This window comes from Cynocephalus volans, chromosome 3, assembly GCF_027409185.1.
Source record: "Cynocephalus volans isolate mCynVol1 chromosome 3, mCynVol1.pri, whole genome shotgun sequence".
NCBI classification, from domain to species: Eukaryota; Metazoa; Chordata; class Mammalia; order Dermoptera; family Cynocephalidae; genus Cynocephalus; species Cynocephalus volans.
Window position 1 is genome coordinate 40,472,281 of NC_084462.1, and position 16,419 is coordinate 40,488,699.

Here is a 16,419-nt window from a genome sequence, read left to right on the forward strand (position 1 = left end):
CAGACGGCCCAGAGCTGACGAAGGCAATTACTCCTGTAAACAAGAGTGGAACGCCTGCTGAAACCGGAGAAGCCCGGGCAAGTAACAAAAACAGCAGGCGCAGATCCTGAGTGGGATTCTCTGGGCTGCTGGTGTCTGAGGAGCTGGGGTGAAGTGATCGAGTGCAGCAAGCATCTCTGCCAACAGGAGCTCTGTCAGTCGCCAACTGAAGCAGGGCTATCAGTCACAAAACCTGTGGTGGTACCTGGGCCTGGGAGGACAGGCAGCACCCTCGCCCAAGATGCATGCTTCAGGAAGTCTTGCCCAGAAAGTTTTACCCGGGCTCAGAAAACCCTTCCCTTTGGGTGGTGTCGCTCACAGGACTGGCAAGGCCACCTGTCACCAGAGACTCTCCAAGACTTTTGACATGGGGGAGTACCTCTGAGCCCACCTTGGGCAGAAAGGCTCATCCAGAAGTGCTCTGAAACCAGGGACCAAGTGTTTCACCTCGATGTTGAGGTTTCACTTCAGCTGCTTCCGCTAATTAAAGAGCCCAGCCAGGTACAATGTGCCAGCACCTGGGAGGGCTCGGTTACCTGGTAATAAAAGAGGCTCACCTTAGATGGGGGCTGCCACACCCTAGTCTGAGCACAGCCCAGCACCTGACAACAGAGTCTCCATAGCAACAACAGGATGCTCACAGAAGCTCAGTCTGTACTGCCCTCTGGCAGTCTGCTCCTGGTTCATCCTCCCGCATCCCCAAGACCGGCACTTCGCAGACACGGGAGCTGAGGCTGGGCACACATAGGGCCACACTGCTGTAAGGCTCACCCCATACATGTGCCACAGGGCAGATCCAGAGGGCAGGTCAGGGCAGGCTGTAAGGATCCTGTGGCAGACCCAGCACCTACTTCATAAAGGTAGTTCTAACTTGTCTTCCCATTTGTTTTTCAAGAGTAGGCAGCAAAAATGTCTGTTCATCCAGGTGCCTGTGAGCAATAGTGCAGCAGATGAAATTCGGCTCTTGCAGATTAAAAATGCACGTGCACTTGTGTGTGCACGCACACACGCACATGCACACACACACTCCTCGGAGATCAGCATGACCAGGCCCACTTTATTTATTTATTTATTTATTTTTTAATTTTATTATGTCGATATACATTGTAGCTGATTATTGCTCCCCATCACCAAAACCTCCTTCCCTTCTCCCTCCCCCCCTCCCCCCCAACAATGTCCTTTCTGTTTGCTTGTTGTATCAACTTCAAATAATTGTGGTTGTTATATCTTCTTCCCCCCCCCCCGGTTTGTGTGTGTGTGTGTGTATGTGTGTGTGTGAATTTATATATTAATTTTTAGCTCCCTCCAATAAGTGAGAACATGTGGTATTTCTCTTTCTGTGCCTGACTTGTTTCACTTAATATAATTCTCTCAAGGTCCATCCATGTTGTTGCAAATGGCAGTATTTCATTCGTTTTTATAGCTGAGTAGTATTCCATTGTGTAGATGTACCACATTTTCCGTATCCACTCATCTGATGATGGGCATTTGGGCTGGTTCCAACTCTTGGCTATTGTAAAGAGTGCTGCGATGAACATTGGGGAACAGGTATACCTTCGACTTGATGATTTCCATTCCTCTGGGTATATTCCCAACAGTGGGATGGCTGGGTCGTATGGTAGATCTATTTGCAATTGTTTAAGGAACCTCCATACCATTTTCCATAGAGGCTGCACCATTTTGCAGTCCCACCAACAATGTATGAGAGTTCCTTTTTCTCCGCAGCCTCGCCAGCATTTATCGTTCATAGTCTTTTGGATTTTAGCCATCCTAACTGGGGTTAGATGGTATCTCAATATGGTTTTGATTTGCATTTCCCGGATGCTGAGTGATGTTGAGCATTTTTTCATGTCTGTTGGCCATTTGGATATCTTCCTTAGAGAAATGACCAGGCCCACTTTATAAATGAAAACCCAGAGCTGCGCTCAGTCGAGTCTGACCCTAAAGCCAGGGGTCCCCATCAATATGCCACATTGTCTCTGGTTAAAGAACAAAGCATAATCAGATAAAAAGGCCTTTTTCTGATAAAAAAATAAACCATTGAGAGGCTCCTAAAGAAGGTTGGTTAGTAAAGCACACAACACCTACGGAGTCTAACTTCCATGCAGCTGTCTGGGATGAGATGAGGCGGCGATTCGAGGCTCATTAGAACTACGCAGGGCACAGAGGTGCTGAGAACCTCACACAATGCCCCAAAGCGTTCATGCTTTGGACTCCTTTAATATTTTTCAGTACCACTTCAATAGCTTTGAGTGTTTTCTCAAACACTATAAAAAAGTAAATTTTTCACGAAAATGTCAAACTCTGTGTACATCCTTGAAAGGGGTTGTGTTACGAGGACTGTCTCTGCCTTGCAAAGAGAGAAAGGTGACAAGAAGTTTCTTGGTGCCCAGGTAAGGAAGGATGCTGTGGGGCGGAGACACCAATGAAACCCTCACGGCAGCCCTGTGCCACCTAGGACTCTACCGCATGCTAAGGGACAGCTGCCTGGCACTCAACAGGGAAACCCAGAAATGCTGAAGGGCTCAGGGTGTGCACAAGCAACAGCAGGGACTCATTCTAAAATAAATGCAGCACATTTGGACAATTCCTTTAGGGCTGGGCTGGTGGGCCCTGCCCTCACAGTGACTGCAACAGGCGCTGCTTCAGGGAGATGCTTTCCACGCAGGTCCACAAAGCCAGCCCGGCTGTAGTTATTCAGCTCGTCTGCAGCCTTCCCGTGTCAAGGGAAGCAACCCACAAGGCCCTGCAAATCCATGACAAAGTCGGGACCCTGGAAACAGGCCTAGTGTAGCTTTGCAGAGCAGCCCATGGGACCCACCACCCACTAGGGGGCCTGGTCAGCCTTACTGATGGTAAAATGAATGGAGTTGCTTTCTTGTGTATTCATTTGGCTCCTCACTGGGGCAGGTGACTCTGTGCAAGGGAATTTACAGGTGGATAGAACAGGGATGCCCAGTGGAATCTGAGGTGAAGGGCTAGGCCTGCACGAGAACTGCTCCTGAGCAAGGAGCCACCTGGGACATTGCTGCCGAGATGGCGGGCAGGTGGGCAGAAGGACACCAAACGGGCACAGCCGACCCAGGCCACCTGCATGACCAAAAACGTCACCTGCACCAAGATGTAAAACAAGCTCACACCTTGATCTCCAGGGAAAGGTCTGGACCTCTCACAGCACAGTTGGCATGGGGTAGGGAGGGTACTTCTCGGGCTCAGACAGACTTATTGGCTTCTGGAAGCTCCCATTGTAAGCCTTTGTCACTCCAAAAGGAGAGAGGCATCTCCACAAAATTTTCCATAGGACTTAATCACTCTCAAAGTCAATAAATCCTGGTGTGGGTCCCTGGACCATGGCTAGCACTGTCCCGCCTGTGGCCATGCCAGCTGCAGCGGTGGGGGCCCCTGTGCTGCCCCCACCCTGCCTCACCAGCACCCTGCCACCAACTAAAACAAAAAGTCAACAAATCACTGAAACATTCCTCCTGTAAAGGGGAGACAAATGTTTACTAAGAAATTACAGGAACTCAGTCAGGCATTTTGGTATCTTAGTCATTCTAGTTAATGAAAAAATAAAAAATAAAAACAGAAACCCATCCCAGAAACTTGAGACAATGGGAACCTCTCTAGCCACAGCACTTGGAGCCTGAGAGCTGCCCAGTTGCCAAGGCAACCCAGTGTTTACCTCCAGTTCTGCTGTGTAGGAGGACCCTGCCTATGACCAGAACAGCTAATCAAGCCACCTCGTACCAGCACCCCACAGGATGCACCGCCAGGACGTCCCCAGAGTGCGGAAGGAAGAAGCCACAGCCTCTCTCGAAGGGTCTCTGAAACTGAACCAGGCTATAGCACACAGGAGAAGCACCTCCCCTCCCTCCTCATGCCCCCTGGGGGCCTGCTCACCAGCCAGCCCACCTGCTGCTTGTCCTGAGGGCTGGAAAACCATGAAGGCAGTTCAGAAACATGCTCAGATCCCAGAATACAAGGAGGAGGAGAGAAGTGACGATGGAGACAGGCAGAACCCTCTGCTGGACAGCCGAAGAGCTCAGCTCCCATCCACTGGCCAGGGCCAGAACACACACCAGGTACCAGGCACCCGCAGGCCTAAGGAGGAGGAGCAAAGAGACACTGAGGGCAGAACTGCCCAAGATGGAGCTCCCAACTGCCCAGAGTGCCCCAGGGGGGTCGAGTATGCACCCTCCTGCTCAGCTCCAAGGTGTTCCCTCTACCCTGAAGGCTGGTCCTGCCTGCCCTTTCCCTCCACCCACCCCCGCTCTTGCAGGGCACTGGCCCTTAAGTGATGCAGCCCCCTAGGGCTCATGGGGCTGTCCCCCTCCTGCAACCTGCACCACCTTGCCAGAGGCCTCATGACCGGCTCACTTCCAATGGAACGATGTCCTGAGCGTTGGCTACACAGCTGACCATGTGTGCACATGCATACCCACACGCACACATACATACAAAGGCACACACACAGAGCACATAAATATCCATCTTCCAAGGCTACACTCAGTGCTGAACGCGCAAAGGAGTTTATATGCTTAGTTCATAATTCAGGGCAGCGAGGAAGATCAGGGAAAGGGGACAAAAGTTGAGGTTTTTCAAAGGCTAGAAATGAGTGAACTAAAGAATGATACAATTTATCCAAAGCAAAATGCTAACAGGTGATAACCAGCCCATCACCAGGGTAGCTTCAAATCAGAACCTTTGAGACCCCGAGGCCTGACAGTAATTCTGGACACCCACCTATTTCCTTGCCAACACAGCAGCACGATGCCTGTGACCACAGGTGCTCACCAGCTCCTCGCTCCGGCAGCTGGACCCCACCACAAAGGGGACACGGCATGAAATGCTAAAACTGCATTTCAATCTTGACAAAAGATGGGATCCTGCAAAGCCCCTCTGACTCAACCAAAAAATGCCCTGGTACCTTAGGTCAAGTGGCAAAATAATTTGAGAGAGAAGGACCTGCCCTGCAAGCAGACAAAAGGGGCACTCTGGAAAGGACAGTAAAACCTTGGGAACCGCCCTCAGCATGCACGGCCGCAGGAGCCACAGCCCCTGTGGGCCCCGGCGGCTGAGGTAAGGGGCCTCCTCCCCACACCACCCGCACCGGGAGACAAACCCAGCAACTATGAACAAGCCGGGAAACCCTTCCGAGAGCCAAGCTGGGGAGGAAGAGGGGCGACCTCAGTGATGGCACCGAGGGGACCCAAGTCCACGCCCACCCCGCCCGGGTCACTCACCATAGCCAGCAGGAAAGGACAACGGGGCGAAGACGCAGACACCACCAATGACCAGTGGGCAAACCACACCTGGCTGGTCATGGGCTGAGGAGATGGCCACACGCCAGGAAGGCACAGAGCTAAAATGCATAAATCAAGACAACAGAGGGCCTGCCAGACGACCAGCCTGTCTGTCACTTGTACATGTCTTACATCTGTGTGAGTGGAACTGTGTAACTAACTCCAATTTACCGTTTCTTGTTCAATGAAAACCTGCTGGGGTTTGTTGTTGGTAGGATGCCCAGGTATACCCATGGAGCTGACTGCAGCTCCCAGACACTCTCCTGGGGCCAGGCTTGCCCAGCCAGTGACCCAGATGAGCACCCTGAACCCTCCAAGAAACTCCAGGCCAATGGCCTGCTGGGCCCGGGCCCTTTGCACCCCTCCTAGAGTACACAGGAGTCGGGCCCTGAGACCCACATGTGCCTGTTCTGTTTCCTATCTTCCTCCCAACATCCTTGTAAAAACCCCTATTCATGCTTTGCCATCAACTTCAACTTCTACCTCTAGCCCCCAAACAAGATCCCTTTATTCTTTTTCTTTTTAGTAAGCACTTACACAATAAAAGAGAGTTATGCACCTTAATTTCTAAAGGGGAAAAAAAATGTTAGACAAGTGAAAAGGCTCAGAGAAGGAATTTACAGAAGGAGGAAGTTCTTGGCTTGATTTCTCATAGGTCCTGCACATACTCAGGCGTGGACCAAGGAGAATGACTCTCAGGTCCCCTTAAGCCACCAGCATATCTGGAAGATCTCTGCAGAGGACCTGGCCACCTCCCACCCTGCCACAACCCTCTGCGCCCCACCCCATCCACAGCTTGGACCTACCCCAGCAGTGACTCCAGCCTCTGAGAAGAGCCACTGACCTCTCCTGGAATCCCGTGAGTGAGTGGGAGGTCCCATGGTTGGAACCACAAGGCTCCCGTAGTCCCAAATCACCATAACGCTCAGGGTCACCGCTGTGTTCACAGACTGTCCTTACTAAGGGAGGAAGGCAGATGCATCCTCCAACAAGCCAGACTGGGGAAGGATCCAGCACCCCTCATGGTTAACAGCTACCCCTCCAAGAGGGACTGAGGAGGCCCCACCCAGGGCCCCTGACCACTGGCCAGGCTACTCGGCCAACACCGCGCTGAGCTCTCTCATGTCTGTGTAGGGGACCTAGGTGTGGGGTAGGGAAGTTCCCAGACTCCTCTGAGCACACGTCATCCTCTCCCCATTCCCAAGCTTCCTTCCAACTGGCCTGTGTTTACAGGAGACAGGCACATGCCAGAACTCTACCTGCAGAAGCTCCTCTGAGGCAGGAGCCCAGAGCAGGCACTGAGACATGTACCCTTTGGCAAGTGACTTTTCACTTTGGCCTCCATTTTCTGCAAAGCTCTTCTATGATGTACCCTGAGCTCTGGCTCCAAGGAGATAAGCTTCTGTCCTGTGCCCAGGTACCAAGGGTCACCCATCCATGCAGAGCAGGTCATGCCCCTATGGCAATGGCACAAGGACATTTAATCTGAAGCATCAAGCCTCAGTGCTTTTCCAAACAGGTCACCTTGGGACAGACTGGCTGACAGCCGTGGTGTGTGGCCAAGTTCCTGGTTAGCAAGTGTTTTTGCATCATGAACTTCAAAAAAGGAGAACAATAAACAGGACTCCCCACCATGGTGTAGTGGAAGTGCTCAACATCAGCAGTGTTGCATTTTTGACCAAAATTATTTAAGCTGGACCCCTCCCCAAAAACAAAAAAAACCAACCAACCACCAATAAGCCTGTTGAAGTGTGCCCTCTGTGGTTTGTCCAGAACGATGCTGGTAAAAACTAGGGACTTGTCAAGGCTGTGTTTCTGGCCCTCGGTGCCATCCTGTGCCCCCCTCCCCACACACATGCATAATGCCCAACAGAAAAAGGTGATCGCCACCCTGCCCTGGATCAGGAGGAGATGGGCAGCAGGGTGGAAGACCACCAGAGCCAGCTCACTAAAAGAGGTGAGGGCAGTGGAGGGTGGGGGAGGGCAGACAGGCAGCCTCTTTACCATGGCCCAAGTTCCAACTGCGGGAACTCCGTGCCTCCCTGGGAAGCCTGAACCACAGTTCCTGGGATAAGGGTGGATCCTAAGATCTAAAACTGAAATAGAAATCAGAGTCCCACAGAGCCACCATGTTCCAGGTTGGATGCTCAGTTCAGCCATAACAATGAACAAGACACCATATTTACATACACACACACACAATGTATGTATGTATACTCATATACATGTATGTATGTACATGTATGTGTATATGAGGGTACATCAAAGAGCTTGTGGTAAAATAGAATTAAAAGATAACATGAATCTTTCCGTGAACTTTTTGAAATATTTTCACACATATATGTATACACGTGTGTATATATGCATATGCATGTGTATACATAGGGGTGTGTGGGGGGGTGCCAAATGGCAGAGCTTTTGGTTGGGTGAGGATTTCTTCTGTCTTGGAATAAGTGCCTAGTGTCTAATCACTGCCAACAAAAATAAAAAGTAAGAGTTCAAGTCTCCATTATATTGGCTTGGAGCAGCAGCTGAAGCCTTCTGAACTCATCGCCTCCTGCCCTGAAGACTGCACTGGCGGCTATCTCTCCCACCCCAATCCCAGCCACACAGCACAGCAGCTGCTCCTGAACTGCCAAGCTGGTGATAAATTTATTCCCATCTTGACCGGAAGCTGACTTCTCAAGAAAATAATCCCAGTTGGGGCTGTGAAAGGAAAGAAAAGCAGGCTAAGGTGTGTGGACTTAGATGAATATTTATATTTTTCTTGAAAGCACATAGAGACAAACCAAGACTTTAGGGGTATCACCAGCTGCAGGCCTCGCCCAGGCCTGGGAAACAGGCTGCATGTGACCACAGAGCCAGGGTATGGGGGCCAGTGAGCAAGAATACACTAGCAACTACCTTTCCAGCTGGCTATAAATACCATCTGGAAACCTTTTCATTCAAAGTAAAACCCAGGTGTCTTGTTTGTTTGGGGAAAGGAGCACCTAAGCTTCCCCCAACCCCACTGTCCTTTGACTTTAAAAGCCCTCCAAAGCAGAATCCCCAAATCCCAACATTTGTCCAGTCAAGGAAGTTGAAAGATGAAGTAGAAACCAGCCAGGTAAACAGAAGGGAATTCAAAATCTAAAGGAGAACAGATGTCACACCTGCTGCAGCATGGCACCTGGTTGCACACAGGGTGGGTGGCACCCTGGCCCTCCAAAAAGCCATAACCTCAGATCATCAGCCCACAGGTTACTCATTAGTTAAAAGAGGACAATGTCCCTCTACAGTATGAAAACCTGGCGGACACCACCTTAACCAGCAATGGAGCAAGTGACATTGTAATCAGCAATGGGGCAAGCTGACATCGCATGCCCCCTCCTTGCTCCTCAGCATGGTGTAATGGAAGGGCCCAGCATCAGCAGTGTCATATTTTTGACCAAAATTGTTTAAGCTGGACCTAACCATAAGGAAACAATCAGAACAATCCAGACTGTGAGATGTTTTACAGAACAACTGGCCTCAATCCTTGAAGTGCCAATTAATAAAAGACCAAAAAGATGGACTTTTCTGAGGGAGAGCATATAAGTGTTCACTGCACTATTCCCTCAACATTTCAGGAGCAATAAAAATTTGTGAGGGAAACAGTGTGCTGGGGACATGCAGGCTTCTAATACCATGGGGCCTTGCTCACCTGCCATCACCTGGAATGCAGGTCCAGACAGGAGTGGCATAGCACACAGTGGATACAACCAAACTCAGGAACACAGGTGCCCAGAAGCAAACCCCAGCTCCAAACCTAGCTCCCCCTCACTTGCTGTGTGACCTTGGGCATCTGTCTTAGTTTCCTTACTTGAAAATTAGTAGTGCCTATTTCATACGATCCTCGTGAAAATCAAACAACTTAACATAAACTAACGCAAATAGAACAATGCCTGGCCCCTACAAGCAATCTGACAAGTCTTAGATACAACTGTGAGAGCTGAGTGTACCATTCTAGAAGCTTTTATTTTTAAAACTATTTTAACTGCTATCTTAAAGCACAAACTGGACACCCTTCACAGCACCCTGTTATCACAAGATCCCTGCTATGAATGGCAATGATTACGGGGTCTCTAATGCAGCTGCCATCACACACTGCTAGGAGGAGCAACATGTCCCTCCACAAATGGCCCCGCTTGTCCCAACGCTGCTTGGATTTGTGGGACTTCTTCACTTACATATTTAAACACACACATATACATGTGTGTATGCATTAGTAACTTGCTAGTTTGTTTCCTCCCTTGACTTTAGTGCTCTCAATGTATTTTGCTTTCCCCATTTGATTTGCAACTCTAAAAGCCAAACAACCAACTGGATTGAAGCTATGTGTAAAGTACTAGCAAACAGGACCTAAGGGTATGAAGAGCTGTCAGAAGCTCATTTTGATGTGTGGACTTCATAGCACCTCCTCTGAAGGGCAGGGCCCTACCTCCCTCATGTTCCAGAGACTGGAAGCCCTAGACATGGGGCCTCTGGTTAAGTGACTGCTCTTAACTGCTCTTATCCGAACAGCCTCCAGCCCTCTTCCAACCAGGGACGGAGGGAGGAGGGAGATGGCCACCCCAGCCCCTGCCTGCCCTGCCAGGAGGCCACACCTAACTGCTGCAGGGGCTGAGCACTCCCCAGACTCTGGAAAACCAGAACTGAGGAAGGCCAGGAGAGTCATCCACAAGGCGCACAGGAGTGACAGTTTGGTTGGTGTTATTTGAAATGTTCTCAATATGGACCCTGATGCAAATGCTCTCACATGTGCAAAAGGACTGGGAGAAGTAAAAAAAAAAAAAACTTTTTTTTTTTTTTTCTGACCGGTAAGGGGATCTCAACCCTCGGCATGGTGTCTGCACCACGCTCAGCCAGTGTGCACACCAGCCATCCCTATATAGGATCCAAACCCGCAGCCTCGGTGCTACCAGCGCCGCACTCTCCTGAGTGAGCCACGGGGCTGGCCCAGAAGTAAAAATTTTTAAAAGGTAGGGTAGAGACACAGCAAGTCTCCCTCAGCACAGGGGACACCAAGAACTGCAGTCTATTTCCTCTAAAAATATGTCTTTTAAGTTAATATAGTAGCTCCATGTCGGATTTAACCAACACTCATCAACACTGCTGATAACACCACCAGGTCTCCATCCTACAGAAATGCCAGCTCCTCTGCACCAACACAGACATACAGCACACTCCATTGTTGCACGGCTTATCAGAGAAAAAACCAAAAAAGGCAACATAGCTGTCCGTTCAATAGATGAGAGGTTAAGTAAGTTGTGGTACTGCCATATAATGACACCTTGGAATACCATGTGGCCATGAAAAGGAATGAAGATGCTTCCTTTAAGCAAACACACAGAACAAAAGCCTGTGGTAGAGTATGTTTGCTAGGATCCTATTTATGTACTTTTAAAAATGTCTATGTAGATGCAGGTGTATGCATACATACAAATCCATGGAAATGGTCTGGAAACACACACACTCACATAGCGTAATGGTGGTTAGTGAGGGGGCGGGGGAGGTCCTCACATGCTGTGCACACACTTCTGCCTTGTTTGAAGAATTTCACAACTGGGCCTACAGGCAGCCTGGGGCTGTGGGGACACAAGGGCAGAAGCCACTGGCCTGGGCATGTCGCTGGCCATCTGCGAGCCTGGCTTTGCCCTGGGTAAAGGAGATCCAGCCCAGTCACCCTGTGCTCTGACAGGCTACCTCTTGGAGGCAGCTGTACCAGGGAGTACCTACAAGCTGCCTGGGTGACAGTGTGCTTGGAAACAAGGCTCCAAAGCTAGAACGCTTGCTGGGGAGGGGGCCTACATACCCTGCCCCAATAATCTCACTCACGATCAAGTCCCTGCTTCGGTGGCTAAAAATAAACTTCAGGCTGACCCCACCCAAATTATCACACGAAATGGCTCAGAGAATACCATCTTACTTTACTTCCCACTCCACCCCAAACAGGGCCAGGTAACCCTGAATGTCACTCAGAGCCTGTAGGAGGGAGGGGCCACCCACAGAACTGTGACCACCTTCCCCACTGGGCCCCCAGAACCAGTGAAATGGCCCAGGCAGGGCAACATGTAAGAAAATGTTTTGGCTCCCAACGCTGGAGGGAACACAGGGCACAGAGCCGTTTTGAAAACAATTTTTTGTAGGACAAATAGGTAGGAATGTATTCAGGGTGTCTCTGACAAGAAAGACCAAGTGGCCACTCACTGGAGGCCCACCAAGCCCCACTGCTCTAGATAACAAGCAGAAAACTCCAGATGCAGGACCTGGCCAGCTCAGGGGCACTGGTCTGCTATCAAGAGGGCCCCTGCCAAGACTGTCCTTCTGCAGGTCCTCGAACTTCCACATCATAGCCCCTCAGCCTCCAAGAAAATCTGTTCCTAGTCTTGCTGCTCCCCAAAGTTACTCTCAGCAAACTTACCACGTCTGAGCTGGGAAATTCTGATCAACCAAATCATAAGTGGCTTGAACTGCAAAAGTGCTTGTTCCTTTGTCTTGCTTTATCATACATATGCTATAACATCAACAATTACCTAAATGTGACAGAGGGTAATCTGTTCACAGGATGACTATTGAGAGTGACAGACCACAATGCCACACAGCTAACCAGGACTGCAGCTCTTTGCAAGCAGCTGTATAGGGGGCTGGGGTAGAAGAGCAGAGCAAAGCAGAGCCTTGCCCAAGGAACACCAGGTGCCCCCAGAGTCAAGGATGACCCTTGCACTTCCCAAAGTGTTTTCACATACACCATCTCACTTCCCCCAACACTTTCCAGGAAGTCAGGGCAACTGTCACCAAGTTGCAGGGAGGTCTGGGAATCTATATCTGGTCACAGAGCTAAACAGCACAGAACTGATGGCTACCTTCTTGGCTAAAGTGATTTTTAATATTCTTCCCCTGCCATGAAATCACTATGGGTTCTGAGAGGGTGGAGGTTCTAGTGCAGTAGAAGGCCTGGCATGACTTCAGCCACTGCCTGCAGAGACCCCCAAAACACTGCTGGGGTCCACAAACAAAACAGCCACCCCAGAACCAGGGTCTACAGTGAAGCCTCCCAAGTGTGGCCTGACCCCTCAGTCACCGCCTTGGGCCAGCCTGGCTGGCTTCTCTCTTCTGTGGGCCGCTGCTCCACTCCCCCCCCCCCCCATGAACACCAGTTACTTACACTCTGCACACCTGGGTAGGGGTTGGGACTGGGCTTCCCAGAGGTGCCCTGCACCAGAAGCTGAGTCAGACTCCCTCCAGAAACAGGTTCCCGGGATGTAAAACTCTCACAATCAAATTCGCCCGGACAGCAGTTTGCAGCTGCAGGCTGGAAGTGCATGCAGCAGGCTTGAGCCCAGGGCCTGGAAATATGCGTTCTTCCTACCCCCCTCCCCTGTCCGCGGAAACCCTGTGCACCCCTGACTCGGAGGCCTGCATCCACCCATCCTGGAGGTCGGGCCTCCGATCTCTACACACCTGGAGGGCGGAGCGAGTTCCCTACTCTAAGAATAGGCGTTGTAGCACTCTACCCGCACTCAGAAAGTTGGCTCCAACCTCTTTTGTCTGCCTTGGGTTTACAGGTACTCCCGACAGACCGACCCCCACCCGCCGCGGAAGGCTCGGGTCGCCAGCGCCCCTGCCCCAATCCTCAAGTTAATGGTCTCGCTCAGGGATAGCAGAGCCTGAATGAAGGGACGAGCCAACCGGGAAAACATTCCCGGGCTGAGGCCCCGGCCGGACCGACTCCGCCCACGACGTCGAACCCCTCCCCTTGGCCAGCCCCTCGGCAATTCACGAACCGGCTACTGGGTGCTGCCTGGTGGGAGGCCACCGTGAGACCGGCTGCAGAAGGATTTCCCAGCCAAGTTCCCCGCCCAGTACGGGCCTCGCCGCCCATGGCGGATCTCACCCCGGCCACACCCCAAGCGCTGCCCTCACCCCGTATTCAGGGTCCACAGGAGTTTCCGAACCTAGCTCGGCCTCTCCCCCATGGCCATACCCACCCTTGCAGGAGTTCCCAAGCGGATCTCAGACCCCTACACTCACCCCATCCCACCCCCCACTGGACCCACACACCCTTTATTCTGACCCGGAACGCCTAGAAACAGCCCACTTTCATCTTCAAACCCAACACCCGCCACGTGGTTTGGGGTGGCCACAGCCAGGAGTTAGGTACCCGGGGGCAGCCTCGGAGGGGAAAGAAAGTTCGTCCGAGATCTGCCGGCCTCGACACGTGCAACTTCGGACGCACTAAGCTCCAAATGTACGGGAGAAAAGAACCTTCAGCTCCAGGTTCTCGAAGACTACCGTTTAACCCGCACGTGAACTATTTTACAAATGAGAAGAGGCAATCCTTGGAAACAAGGTAACAATATTAAGTGTGCAAGTTTTGAACCCGCCACCAAGGTGGAAGAGTTAAGTGTAAAATAAGAGTTCGCATGAGCTCAGGAGAAATAGACGATTTTTTAAACCAAAGTGGAGAAGGGAGGGTTGCCATCCATTAAAATGCCTTCATTTTAGTGTTGAAACAAAACAAAAATGAAAAAAACTACCCCGATGAGTCAACTACAAAGTACCAGCCCGTGCGATAGCAAGTGCTGTCGCGAGGTCGGTCGCGGCGAGCAGCGGCCGGTAGCTCCCAGACTGCGGGCTCAAGCCGCCCTCCCTCGTGCAGGTGCCGCCGGCCCGCATCTGGCCCCGGGGCAGGTGGGAGGTGGCGGTGAAGAGGGCGGCGCAGACCGACGGGCGCGGTGGGCAGGGCGCTCCGTTCTGAAGAAAGCGCCGCCAGATCGGGGAGCCCCTCGAGCCGGGCGCGCCCCCGCCGGCCGGATGGGCGGGGGCTCCCACAAAGGGAAAGGGACCCAGGACCTCCCCCCGCCGTCGGCCAGCGCCGCTGCTGGCTCTGGTTACGACAAATTAAACCTTAGAGCGCTGGAAAAATTACAGGAAGAGGACAGCGAAGAATGTGCCGAGTGGCTGAAGGGAACCCTGTCCCCGGGTGAACTTCACCCGCCGCGCGCCTGGGCAGGCCCCTCCCCTCCCTAGCGCGTGCCCTGCCGGCGGGGGAGGGAAGAACAAGCACCAGGAGGGAGTACCCACCCCCGGCTCCCGGGAGCCCAGGCTGCCCACCGCCACGAGCGCCGCCCGTGGACCCCACCCAGGCGGCCCGCACCTGCCCGCGCGCCCCCCGGCCTGGGCGGGGCGGGCCCCAGCCCCCGGCCCAGATGACGACATCCTCCCCCGCGGCCCCGCCCGAGCGCGCCAGGGAGGGGGCGTGCCCGGCGGGGGCGCGGTCGCCTGGCGGGCGCCGGCTCCAAGAGCGGGTACCCGCTTCACGCGGCGCGCGGGGCCGACCGCGGGACGGAGCGGCGGGGTAAGGGGCGAAGCCCGGCCTCGACCAACCGTCCCCGCGCCGTCCCCCACCTCGCGCCCGGCCGGCGGCCCCGGGGGCGTGGCCGAGCAGCTGGCGCCGGCCCGCGTCCGCGCGCTCGGGGTGCCCGGGCGCCCCACTGACCTGTGTGAGTTCTCAGGTGCGCCTTGAGGTGCGAGGATTTCCCGTAAACTTTCTCGCAGCCCGCGTAGTGGCACTTGTGCTTTCTCTGCGGGGACTCCAGGTCGGCGCGACTTCGGCCCCGCCGGCCCCTTTGTCTGAAACTGGGCTCGCCGCTCCCCGCGGGCCCCGGCTCCCGCTCGGGCTCCAGCCCCACCTCGGGCTCCGGCTCGCTCCACGCGGGGCTGGGGGGCGCGGCCGCCGCACCTTCGCCGCGGGGGGAGGCGGGCTCGGGGGCCGGCAGCGACGCGGGCGGCAGGCGGCAGGGGGTCCTCGCCTTCCGGGCCGCGGCGCCCTCTCTGCGCTCCGCCGGGGCGGGCGCCGGCGCTTGCTGGTTGAGGTCCGCTAGGATCCGCGCCACCACGAAGAGCGAGGCGCTGTCCTTGCCGTCCCGGCGCTCTTCGGCGCGGGGCAGCGTAGGGGCAGCGGCGACGGCCGCGCCCTCGGGCCGGGGCTCCGGCCTCTCCCGCGGCCCGTGTACGACCGCGCGGCTCGACATGGACACGAGGCACTCGGCGGCGAAGTGGTCCACATAGGCGGCGGCTGCCATGCTGCGGGCTCGGCCGACCGTGGCGGTGCTGTCGCTGCGAGTCGTCAGCGGCGCATCCGCACCCACGGCCTCGGGAGAGCGGGCGGGGGCGGGGGCGGGAGCGCGGCGCGCCTCTTCTCGGGCTGGGCTGGGCTAAGCAGGGCGCGCAGCCGCCTCTGCCGTCACCCGCGCGGCTCCGCGTCCACGAGGCGCCCTCCCGGCCGGACACCGAAGAGGGAGCGCATGGGGGGCGCGGGCGAGTGGGGTCCCCGTGGCGATAGGGGCGGCAGTCCTAAGGATGCCGAGCGGCGACGTTAGGGATGACTGCGCCGAGTCGCGGTCGCAGCCTAACCGCGCGTTGTAGCTGGCGGGACAGCCGCCGTGCGCGCCGCTGCTCGGTGTGGGCGGCCCGGCCCCGGGGGTGGGCGGGGCGGGGGCCACATCTGGACCCGACGTCAGCCCCCAGCCACATCCTGGCGGCGCAGGTTACAGGAGGCGGCCGCGGGTAACTGCGCGCGCGGAGGGGGCGGGGAGCTTGGAGCGCGCACCGGCGGGACGGTGTGGTCGCGGGCCCGCGCCTGGGGAAGGGGCGTGGCCGGGAGCAGGGGCGGACGCCATTGGTCCGTGGGTACACGGCACGGCCGGCCAATCCGGGCCGCTGGAGAGGCCTACCGGGCTGCGGGGCGTAGGCGCGCCAATGGGCGTGCCCGCTTGGCCGGCGGGAGGAGGGGCGGAAATGGGAGCCGGGCGCGAGGCTCAGTGACGCAAGACGTCCGAGCGCGGCTGCCTGGCTGTGGGTTCGCGGGCGCGCTGCCAATGTCCCCCGCAGCGGGGACCCCGCCGGGCATTTCCCTGCTAGGGCTTTTGTGTGATGACAGCCGTGGACCCCGGCGTAGAGGGGGGCGCTCTGAGGGTCCCTTTGTCTCAGCCCCGCCCGCGAGGGCCGCCGGTGAGGAGGCGTGTCTGCTGCGGCCTAGCCCTGGGGCGGAACC

General features: G+C 54.8%; 1 protein-coding gene across 1 annotated transcript in view; it reads right to left on the reverse strand.

Annotated features, from left to right (window-relative positions):
• KLF13 (KLF transcription factor 13) overlaps nucleotides 1-15,826 on the reverse strand; it is a 47,002-nt gene extending 31,176 nt beyond the window's left edge. The window contains exon 1 of the mRNA XM_063091307.1: nucleotides 14,863-15,826. Coding sequence (XP_062947377.1) covers nucleotides 14,863-15,448 — 586 coding nt within the window. The 5' untranslated portion in view covers nucleotides 15,449-15,826. The remainder of the gene's footprint in view (nucleotides 1-14,862) is intronic.
• Nucleotides 15,827-16,419: the final 593 nt, after the last annotated feature.